At 37.9% G+C, this 12,430-nt stretch overlaps 1 protein-coding gene across 1 annotated transcript; it reads left to right on the plus strand.

Annotated features, from left to right (window-relative positions):
* The first annotated feature begins 560 nt into the window (after positions 1 to 560).
* LOC122913560 (olfactory receptor 14A16-like) lies at positions 561 to 1,553 on the plus strand. Its single transcript, XM_044260263.1, has one exon. It carries the CDS (start codon positions 561 to 563, stop codon positions 1,551 to 1,553), a length of 993 nt encoding a protein of 330 aa, XP_044116198.1.
* The last annotated feature ends 10,877 nt before the right edge of the window (positions 1,554 to 12,430 follow it).

Raw genomic sequence — 12,430 nt, forward strand, 5'->3', positions numbered from 1 at the left:
CTGAATGGATAAGGAAGATGTGGTCCATATACACTATGGAGTATTATTCCTCCCTCAGAAAGGATGAATATCCAACTTTTATATCAACATGGATGGGACTGGAAGTGATTATTCTGAGTGAAATCAGTCAAGCATAGAGAGTCAATTATCATATATTTTCACTTATTTGTGGAGCATAACAGATAGCATGGAGGACATGGGGAGTTAGAGAGGAGAAGGGAGTTGGGGGAAATTGGAAGGGAAGTTGAACAATTGGAGACTATGGACTCTAAAAAACAATCTGAGGGTTTTGAATTGACAGGTATGTCAGAGTTTGGGTTACCAGATTGTGGGTATAATACAGGGCATTGATTGCATGGAGCACTGGTGTGGTGAAAAAATAATGAATACTGTTATGCTGAAAATAATTTTAAAATAAATTTTAAAAAAGAAACAGTTAATATTATAAGAATTTAGCACAGTTTTTTTTTTCAACTTTAGTGAGGAAAAGTAAGTATACTTTGAACTTCTGACCACTTTAACCATACCTTTTCTTTTTTTAATGCAGTGTTTCATCAATAATGAACAATGTCTCAGTGGTGAAAGAATTTCTAATCTTGGGTTTTTTTGTTCCATGGAGTCTTCAGTTGTTACAATCTGTGCTTTTTACAGTAATTTCCCTGTTAGCCGTGGTGAGGAATGTCCCCATTATTTCCATAACATCTTTGGACCCATGCCTGCAAACACCAATGTACTTCTTTTTAAGGTATCTGTTCCTGTTTGATCTTTGTCTCATTTCAGCTGCTGTGCCCAAAATTGTTGTCAATTCCTTGACACACAGCAATTCTATCTCATTTTTTGGCTGTGTCACCGAGGTCTTCCTTGTGCCTTTTTCAGCAGGGGCAGAGTTGTTACTCCTCACAGTGAAGTCTATTGACCGCTATGCTGCCATTTGCCATACCTTGCACTATAAAGCCATCATAAAGAGGAGCACATGTGTGCAGATGGTGGCTCTGTCCTGGCTCATTGGTGGCTTTATATCTGTTATACATACAGCAGGAACATTTTCTTTATCTTACTGTGGAATCAATGAAATTCAACAATTCTTCTCTGATATTCCCCATTTGCTAGCTATTACTTGCTCAGAGAATATTACTGCAGAAATTATACACATTCTTGTTAATGCATCCCTGGATTTCTGTTGCTTTATTTGCATCACAGTCTCATACTTCTATATATTTTCCACAGTCAGTAAGATACCATCCACAAAAAAGCAGTCAGAAACCTATTTCACCTGCCTTCCACATCTGGCAGTTGTACTTTTTGTCTCAACTGCTTTCATTGCTTACCTGAAGCCTATTTTAGGTTGTGCATCATTCACTGATCTTGTTCTATCTTCTTTATATATTTTGTTGCCTCCTTCCCTTAATTCTATCATATACAGCCTAAGAAACAAGACCATGAAAACAAGTCTGGGGAAGCTGATTACCAGAAAACTCTTGATAACGGATAATATCCTTATTTTTTTTCCCAAGAGTAGAGGTGTTGTCTTTTTAATATCTGTTTACAGATAAGATTAATCTATCTAGTTTGTTGTGAATCTGTACTCATCTCCAGGGATACCTGGAACTATGGTAGTATTCCTTGACCAAATGGAGTTAAATACACTGATTCATATTAATGAAACTGTATTTAGTTCTGAGAGAGCTTTGAAACATTGCAAGAGAAAATATGCATGTTCTTAAGTTTATACCTGGTTTATGATAGGCTGTTTTAATTTCTGTTTATTGTGTTAGCCTAAACATCCTGGTTCTGAATACTTGGCTAGAGAGACATAGAAATTCCCTCCTTCAATGAGAATGTGGATTCCCCAATGATTTATGGTCCAGAGAGGAAGAATATCTCACATTACTGAAAATGTTTCCCAGAAGCTAACCTGGGGGGAAAAAAAAAGCTAGCCTGAATCTCCTTAATATTGCACTGTATTTCATTGCTTCTGCTACAGTATACCATTTGCTGTTAATTTTTTGAATATTAATTGATATATTCTCCTAATTATTTGCTACTATGTAAATCCACAAAACTGGATCATAGGTAAATAGGACATTACTGTTATTTCAAAAGTACACTTACAAATATCATTGAAGAATAAAATAAGAGAGCAACTGTGCCTGAGAGATTTATTTCTCCATGGATAGCACTTCTACACTTACATAAAGTTTTCTATTTACTACATTCATGAATTTGCTTTGTTTCAACATTTATGGGTGGTATATGGTATATGGTAGTATATTCTGGGTGGTATGCAAATGAAGAAGTTATTAATGTTTTAAATTCTATTTGCAGGGGAGCCTGGGTGACTCCGTGGGTTAAAGCCTCTGACTTTGGCTCAGGTCATGATCTTAGGGTCCTGGGATCAAGTCCCACATCTGGTTCTCTGCTCAGCAGGAAGCCTGCTTCCCCCTCTCTCTCTGCCTGCCTCTCTGCCTACTTGTGTTCTCTGTCTGTCAAATAAATAAATAAAATTTTTTTAAAAATTTTAATTGCAGAAATAATTATCTCTTCCCCACACCCACCTCCTCTCCTGTAACCCTCACTTTGTTACCTATAGTTAAGAGTCTCTTATGATTTGTGTTCTTCTTTGTTTTCATCTTATTTTATTTTTATTTCTTTTCCCCTAAGTTCATTCATTTTCATATAAGTGAAATCATATGATATTTGTCTTTTTCTGATTTAGTTATTTTGCTTAGTGTAATACCTTCTAGTTCCAACCTCATTGTAAAAGGCAAGTTTTCATTAATTTTGATGCCTGACAAATACTCCATTGTAAATATATGTCACATCTTTTTTATCCATTCATCTGGCGAAAGGCATCAGTTCTCTTTCCGTAATTTAGTTATTGTGGCCAATACTGTTATAAATATTGGGGAGTATATTCCCCTTCAAATTACTATTTTTGTATCTTTTGGATAGATACCGGCTAGTACAATTTCTGGGTTGTACGGTAGCTCTATTTTTAACTTCTTGAGAAACCTCCATATTGTTACCAGAGTGGCTATATCAGTTTGCATTCCAACCAAGAGTGTGAGAGGGTTCCCCTTTCTCCACCACCTCAGCAACATCTGTAGGCATCCAGATCTTGATTCTGTCTTGGGTCATGATTTCAAGGTAATAATATCTGGCCCCACATCAGGCTCCATGGATTATACTTGAGATTCATTTTCCCTCTGCCTCTCCTAACCTTTTCTGTCTTGATAATAAATAAATAAATAAATAAATAATAAAAAAAATTCTCTTTATAATTTTCTATAGTTTTCCAGCTCATAAACAGCTAAATATAAATGTGCAGCAAATAAGTTTTTCATGGAAAGAGATAGTAGAATGCACTGAAGGGAATAAAAGAGGGTTTATGATGTAAGTGTTCTGTTTGGTAATGCTTTTATTATTTTCAAAAATTTTTATCTGTTGAAAAATTGACTTAGTTTTCAGTGATAAAGATTATTATATTTTGAACAACTATTATCATTCACACAAATTTATAATATAGAAAAAATAATGTAATACAAAGTTCATAACTTTATGGCTTTTTTTCTTTTGAAATCTTAATAATTTTGTACATTAAAAATACATATACATATATATTCATGTTCTTTGAAATTATATTTTAAATGAATGAATACAATGTTGTTTATAAAATGTATTACCTTTCTTTTTTTTCCTTTTAATACTTAGATTTTTTATATTGCATATAAAATGGGAAATAATATAAATGTATGTAATTTTTTTCTTCTTCTGTAGATTTACCATTTTGGCATTTGTCGAGAGATGCAAAAAAAGTTTAAGCATCAATAATCAAAACACATTGTCTAATTTTAATTAATTGTTTTTTTAATGGTAATCATCTTAATCTGTAATGATTTTATTTAAATTTATTTATATTTTTCATCATAACAGTATTCATTGTTTTTGCACCACACCCAGTGCTCCATGTAATCCATGCCCTCTCCAATACCCACCACCTGGTCCCCCCAACCTCCCACTCCCCTGCCCCTTCAAAGCCCTCAGATTGTTTTTCAGAGTCCATAGTCTCTCATAGTTCTCATCCCCTTCCAATTTCTCTCAACACCCTTCTCCTCTCCATCTCCCCCTGTCCTCCATGCTATTTGTTATGCTCCACAAATGAGTGAAACCATATGATAATTGACTCTCTCTGCTTGACTGATTTCACTCAGCATAATCTCTTTCAGTCTCGTTCATATTGCTAGAAAAGTTGGGTATTCATCCTTTCTGATGGAGGCATAATATTCCATAGTGTTAATGCACCACATCTTCCTTATCCATTTGTCCGCTGAAAGACATCTTGGTTCTTTCTACAGTTTGGCGACCGTGGACATTGCTGCTATAAACATTGGGGTACAGATGGCCCTTCTATTCACTACATCTGTATCCTTGGGATAAATACGCAGTAGTGCAATTGCAGGGTCATAGGGAAGTTCTATTTTTAATTTCTTGAGGAATCTCCATACTGTTCTCCAAAGAGGCCGCACCAACTTGCATTCCCACCAAGAGTGGAAGAGGTTCCCCTTTCTCCACATCCCCTCCAACACATGTTGTTTCATGTATTGCTAATTTTGGCCATTCTAACGACTGTAATGTGTTATCTCAATGTGGTTTTCATTTGAATCTCCCAGATGGCTAGTGATGATGAACATTTTTTTCATGTGTCTGATAGCCATTTGTATGTCTTCATTGGAGAAGTGTCTGTTCATATCTTCTGCCCATTTTTTTTTTTTATATGATCGTCTGTTTTGTGCTTGAGTTTGAGGTGTTCTTTATAGATCCTGGATATCTACCCTTTGTCTGTACTGTCATTTGCAAATATCTTCTCCCATTCCGTGGGTTACCTCTTTGTTTTGTTGATTGTTTCCTTTGCTGCACAGAAGCTTTTGATCTTGACGAAGTCCCAAAAGTTTATTTTCGCTTTTGCTTCCCTTGCCTTTGGAGACATATCTTGAAAGAAATTGTTGTGGCTGATATCGAAGAGGTTACTGCCTAAATTCTCCTCTAGGGTTCTGATGGATTCCTGTATCACGGGGAGGTCTTTTATCCATTTTGAGTTTATGCTTTTGTATAGGGTAAGAGAATGATCGAGTTTCATTCTTCTACATAGAACTGTCTAGTTTTCCCAGCACCAGTTATTGAAGAGACTGTCTTTTTTCCACTGTATATTTTATTTATTTCTTTATTTCCTTATTTATTTTCAGCATAACAGCATTCATTATTTTTGCACTACAGCCAGTGCTCCATGCAATTCGTGCCCTCTATAATACCCACCACCTGTTACCCCAAATTCCTAGCCACGCCCCGTCAAAACCCTCAGATTGTTTTTAACAGTCCACTGTATATTTTTTCCTGTTTTTCAAAGATTATTTGTCCATAGAGTGGAGGGTCCATATCTGGGCTATCTACTCTGTTCCACTGGTCTATGTGTCTGTTTTTCTGCCAGTACCATACTCTCCTGGTGATCATGGCTTTGTAGTAAAGCTTGAAATCAGGTAACGTGATGGCTACCTAGTTTTATTTTTGTTTTTCAACATTTCATTAGCGATTCGGGGTCTCTTCTGATTCCACACAAATTTTTGGATTATTTGCTCCAGCTCTTTGAAAAATACCGGAGGAATTTTGATCAGAATGGCATTAAAAATATAGATTGTCCTAAGCAGTAGAGACATTTTAACAATGATTATTCTTCCAATCCAAGAGCATGGAATGGTCTTCCATCTTTTTTTGTCTTCTTCAATTCTTTCATGAGTGTTCTGTAGTTCCTTGAGTACAGATCCTTTACCTCTTTGGTTAGGGATATTCCCAGGTATCTTACAGTTCTTGGTGCTCTAGTAAATGGAATTGATTCTCTATATTCCCTTTCTGTATTTTCAATTTTAGTGTATAAGAAAGCCACTGATTTTTGGACATTGACTTTGTATCCTGCCACATTGCTAAATTGTTGTATGATTTCTAGTAGTTTGGCGGTGGAGTCTTTTGGGTTTTCCATATGAAGAATCATGTCATCTGGGAAGAGAGAGTTTGACTTCTTCACTGCCAAGTTGGATACCTTTTATTTCTCTTTTTTGTCTGATTGCTGTTGCTAGGACTTCTAATACTATGTTGAACAAGAGTGGTGAGAGTGCGCATCCTTGTCTTGTTCTGATCTCAATGGGAAGGCTTCAGGCTTTTTCCCATTGAGAATGATATCTTCTGTGGGTCTTTCATAGATAGATTTGATGAGGTTCAGGAATGTTCCCTCTATCCCTAGACATGAAGCGTTTTAATCAGGAATGGATTCTGGATTTTGTCAAATGCTTTTTCTGCCTCAATTGAAAAGACCATGTGGTTCTTCACTCTTCTTGTATTGATATGTTCTATCACATTGTTTGATTTGCGAATATTGAACCATTATTGTAGCCTAGGGATGAATTCCCCCTGGTCATGATGGACAATCTTTTTAATGTGCTGTTGGACACTGCTTGCTAGGATCTTGTTGCGATTCTTAGCATCCATATTCATCCATGATATTGGTCTGAAAATCTCCTTTTTGGTAGGGTCTTTGCCTGGTTTGGGGGTCAGGGTAATGCTGGCTTCATAGAAAGAGTGGGGAAGTTTTCCTTCTGCTTCAATTTTTTGAAACAGCTTCAGGAGAATAGGTGTTATTTTTTCTTTGAAGGTTTGGTAGAATTCCCCAGGGAATCCGTCAGGTCCTGGGCTCTTGTTTTTTGGGAGGTTTTTGATCACTGCTTCAATCTCATTATTAGATATCGGTCTATTCAGGTTGTCGATTTCTTCCTGGTTCAATTTTGGGAATTTATAGTTTTTCAGGAATGCATTCATTTCATTTAGGTTGCTTAGCTTATTGGCATATAACTGTTGATAATAACTTCTGATGATTGTTTCTACTTCCTTGGTGTTTGTTGTGATCTCTCCATTTTCATTCATAATTTTATGAATTTGGGCTTTCTCTCTTTTCGTTTGGGTTAGTGTGTCCAATGGTTTATCAATTTTATTGATTCTCTCAAAAAACCAGCTTCTAGTCCCATTGATACGTTCTACTGTATCTCTGGTTTCTACCTCATTGATCTTAGCTCTAATCTTGATTATTTCCCTTCTTATGTGTGAAGTTGGTTTGATTTGTGGTTGATTCTCCAGTACTTTAAGGTGTAGAGGCAGCTGGTATATTCAGCATTTTTCTATTTTTTTAAAGATTTTATTTATTTATTTGACAGTGAGAGATCACGAGTAGGCAGAGAGGCAGGCAGAGAGAGAGAGGAGGAAGCAGGCTCCCTGCTGAGCAGAGACTCCGATGCGGAACCCGATCCCAGGACTCTGAGATCCTGACCTGAGCTGAAGGCAGTGGCTTAACCCACTGAGCCACCCAGGTGCACCGGGATTTTTCTATTTTTTTGAGGGTGGCTTTGATGGCTATGTATTTCCCCCTTAGTACCACCTTTGCTGCATCTCATAGGTTTTGGGCCGAAGTGTCTTCATTCTCATTGGTTTCCATGAATTGTTTCAGTTCTTCTTTGATCTCCTGCTTGATCCAATCATTCTTAAGCAAGGTGGTCTTTAGCTTCTAGGTGTTTGAGTTCCTTCCAAACTTTTCCTTGTTATTGAGCTCCAGTTTCAAATTATTGCAACCTTAGAATGTGCAGGGAATCAACTCAGTCTTTTGGTATTGGTTGAGTCCTGGTTTGTGACCCAGTATGTGGTTTATTCTGGAGAAGGTTCCATGTGCACTTGAGAAGAATGAGTATTCTCTCATTAGTGTGGAATGTTCTGTATATATCTATGAGGTCCTTCAGGTTCAATGTGTCATACACTGCTCTTGTTTCTTTATTGGTTTTCTGCTTTGATGATCTGTCTATTTCTGTGAGGCTTATTACGATCGCCTACTATGAATGTATTCATATCAATATGACCCTTTATATTGATTAACAGTATTCTTATGTAATTGGCTGCTTCCATATTGGGGGCATATATATTTACAATTGTTAGATTATTTGGTGGATAGTCCCTTTACGAATGATGTAGTGTCACCATATGATAATTGACTCTCTCTGCTTGACTTATTTCACTCAGCATAATCTCTTCCAGTCCCGTCCATTTTGCTACAAAAGTTGGGTATTCGTCCTTTATGATGGAGGCATAATACTCCATCGTGTATATGGACCACATCTTCCTATCCATTCATCCATTGAAGGCCATTTTGGTTCTTTCCACAGTTTGTCGACCATGGCCATTCCTGCTATAAACATTGGGGTACAGATGACCTTTCTTTTCACTATAACTGTATCATATGGTTTCAGTTATTTGTGGAGCAAAACAAAAAGCATGGAGGACATGGGGAGTTAGAGAGAAGGGGGTTGGGGTAAATTGGAAGGAGAGGTGAATCATGAGAGACTATAGACTCTGAAAAACAATCTGAAGGGTTTGAAGTGGCGGGGGGTGGGAAGTCGGGGTACCAGGTGGTGAGTATTATAGAGGGCATGGATTGCATGGAGCACTGGGTGTGATGAAATAATAATGATACTGTTATGCTGAAAATAAATAAATTAAAATAAAATTTAAAAAAGTGATGACGTGTTCTGTATCTCTGACTACAGTCTTTAGTTTAAAAATCTAAATAGTCTGATATAAGAATCGTTACCCCGTCCTTCTTTTGAGGCCCATTGGCATGAAAGATGCTTCTCCATTCCTTCACTTTCAGTCTGAGTGTATTTTTAGGTTCAAAATGGGTCTCTTGTAGACAACATATGGATGGGTCCATATGTCGATTTATCCAATCTGCAACACTGTGCCATTTTATGGGCACATTTAGGCCATTCACATTGAGAGTGATTATTGATAGATATGTTCTCATTGACATCGTTTTACCTCTGAAGTCTTTCTTCCTGTAAATTGTCTCTTCATTTATGTTCAACACTATTCTTAAGATATTCCTTCTCGTTATACTACCCCCCATAGTATTTCTTGCAGTGATGGCTTGGTTGTTGCATAATCTTTTAAACCTTGCCAGTCTTGGAAATTCTTTATCTCTCCATCCATTTTGAATGCCAGTCTTCATGGATAAACTATTCTTGGATGCATGTTCTTCTCATTTAGTGTCCTGAATATATCTTGCCAGCCTCTTCTGGCTTGCCAGGTCTATGTGGACAGGTCTGATGTTATTCTGTTGGGCTTTCCTCTGTAAGCAAGGAGCCTCTTTGTCCTAGCGGTTTTCAAGAGATTATACCTACAATTATGATTCCTCAATTTGACTATCAGGTGCCTTGATATTTTTCTGGAATCTATAATCTTGGGTGGAGACCATTTGGTCTCTAGTACCTGAATGCTGTTTCCATTCATGAGAATGGGAAAATTTTCATGAAGGACTTGTCGCACTATATCTTCTCGACTTCTTTCTTTGTCCTCCCCTTCAGGGATTCCAATAATTCTGACGGAATGTTTCATGGCATCATTTATTTCCCTGATTCTGTTTTCGTGGCTTCTAAGCTGCTTATTCCAGGCTTCTTCCTGATCCTTTCTTTATATCTATTTGTCCTCCAGATCACTAATTCTATCTTCTGTCTCAGTTACCCTAGCTTTGAGAGAATTTAGATTAGATTGGAACTCATTGAGAGCATTGTGAACCACATCCCTGGTAGTTTCAGCTCATCCCTAACATGGTGAACAGTATTTCTGGTCGCTTTCAGTCATCCCTAATCAATTCTGATTGCTTATCCATGGCTTTCTACAATCTAGCTATTGCCTGGATAATTGTTAGCCTGAATTCTCTTTCCGACATATTGTCTATGTTGAAAGCTGTTAGCTCTGTTTCAGAAGGCCTATCATTAGTATTTTTCTTCTGTTTGGCATTCCTCCTCCTAGTCATTTTGGTGAGAGATGGCTGAATGGATGTAGCTGGATGTATCGACCATGGTGCAGTCAAGGTGCACCCTGGAAGGCTTCTGATCAATCAGGACTCCCCACACAAATGAGAGAAAAAAAAAAAAGGAGAAAGAGAGAGACAGGAAAGAAAGGGAAGATAAAAGTGAAGGTTCAGCCTAAATGGGTCCCAAGTTAAGTTTTATGAGGTATACAAACAAGAACAGACAAACAAAAAGACTGATAAATGTATATGACAAGAGAAAAAAATATATACATACATACATACATATATATGCAAATAAAGAAAAAAACCTGGTCAAAAAGAACCCGAAGTGGAAGATTTATATACTATCAGGACAAACACAACACAGAAACACTGTCAGAAGAAGATGGGAGAGTGCTTATAAATTCTCATTGTGGGTGAAGAAGGTTGTTTTGATTCTTCCTGGATGTATCTTGATATCTTTGTTAAAGGACTCAACTTTCCTATGATAAAGGGGGATTAATAATTGTTTTACCTATAGGGGTAGCATTGACTGGGGAAAGTGGATTACCTTAAAGTTTAACTCTATATGAATATTAGAAAATAAAAATTAAAAACGGAATAAACTACACTGAACTAAACTAAAATTTCTTAAAAAAAGAAATTTAAAAAATGGAAATGCAAAAGAAAAACACAGGTGTATGTATCCAAAAGTTCAGGTTAGAAAGTTATTATGGAATTTGATATACTGGACATCTCGCTGTGATTGTAAATACGTTAAAAATTTATCTTTTAAAAAATGAGTCAGAATAGTTGGAATGGATTAAAAATAAATGTTTTCCTATGAAGTAATGGTGGTTGTTCTCTTGTAGTCTTTTTTTTTTCTTTCCCTGTTGGTTTTCTGGGGGAGGGCCCTCTCACGAGGGTTTTCAGTCAGTAATGTTCCATGAGTTAAGTCCTCCCACCCCCCTCCAGGGGGTGGGCTCTGAGGAATATGGTTTTTTTCAGGCTTTGTTCTCTGGAGGTTTTCATGTTTGTTCACTTTTTTTTCTCTTGCCTTGACCACTTTTGATGTTTTTTGTAGGTTTAGAGGAAAGCAAACTGCACTCTGACCCCTCTTTCAGAGAGAAGCCTCAGTCTGCTCTCCTGTGGGTGTTACAGACCCCAGATAAATTCCTCCTTGGTCGCTGGCAGAGCAGGTTCTGGGTCACAGTGCCTGGGGATACAGGATCTTTTGCTTGTACCCAAAACCATGGCAGCAGCAACTGTCTGGGCAGCTCCATACCACCAGAGAGGTTCCGAGCAGTGATCGCACACTGAGATTTTTCCCGCTGGCTCCGGGGCTGGGAGTGCCTGGTCTTTCTGGGTCTAAGAGTGCCCGGTTTGCACTAACCTCTCTCAGGGGAGGCTGTGGGTCATGCATGCGTCTCAGACTCTGGTGTAATGGCGCAGATCTAAGAGCGCCGGCTGGGCCTTTGAGCACCTCTCTCAGGGAAGGTTGAGTGGCGTGTGCATCTCAGGCTCTGTAGCATGGCAAAAAGACTGTGGTTCTCTGGCTGCTGAGGCTCCCAGCCCTTCACAGCAGGACAACCCCATGCATTATTGGATGCACTAGTGGCTTAGGGACAAAGACCTGGTTTCTCTGCAGCGCTCTCTGGCTCAGCGCCAGGGGAGACTGTCCTGCATCCCGTAACTCAAGCCCCTGTCCTTAGCTGCCCCGATTCCCACAATTTCCCACCCCCCATGATCCTTTGCTCTTTTTGAGGGCTTTCAACCAGTCTCCAAGTTAATGCTGGTCCCCAGATGCAGGGCACTCTCGTATTAGGGGTATTACTTTCCAATCGGTCGCCACCGGTGGCTCCCTTCCCCTTTTGTTTATCTTCCAATATCAGTTCCAGGTTCCCACTCTGCTTTACCTGCCCACTGGTGTCTTCTGCCCCTGTAGAGATCCAGATGTGTATAATTCTGACCTCAGGCTGATTTAGTGGGTGATCAGAGTTCTTTGGAAGGTAATCAGCTCACTTTAGCTTACAGGTTGAAAGGGCACCTCCTCCTACTTCCTTGCCATCTTGTCTCCCCCAATCTGTAATGTTTCTAAGACTAATAGCTTCCTGTTTCAAAGCTACTGATATTCCTGAATGTTTGTGTTATCAATGACCATGGGTTAGCATAGAATGCCACATTATTTAATAAGTACAAGAATTGCAGTATCAAAAATAAAGTATGCACTATCATTTGTAGGTAGAATCTGAAAAATCACATTTTAATGCAGATAAGAATTATAGATTCTATTTGAATTACACCACCTTATAAGAACCAAATATGGGAATCTTGCACTCATTTATAATAAAACATATTTTATTGCAAAGTAGAAACCGTCACTTATAAATGTTTATAGAAGTAATGGCCAAAATAGCTACTTACCATCAGTAAGTAATTATATTATATGTGTGAAATGTGTGAATTATATGTGTGAAAGTCGTTAAGTTCATGGGTAGAATTTCCAAAAACATAAAAAAATCTAAAGAATTACAAATTTTAAGACAAATA

Source organism: Neovison vison, chromosome 1 (assembly GCF_020171115.1).
Source record: "Neovison vison isolate M4711 chromosome 1, ASM_NN_V1, whole genome shotgun sequence".
Classification (NCBI taxonomy): Eukaryota; Metazoa; Chordata; class Mammalia; order Carnivora; family Mustelidae; genus Neogale; species Neogale vison.

What these genes read in the sequence shown, in the direction of transcription:
- LOC122913560 (XM_044260263.1), top strand. Translation starts at nt 561, where the DNA reads ATGAACAATGTCTCAGTGGTGAAAGAATTTCTAATCTTGGGTTTTTTT.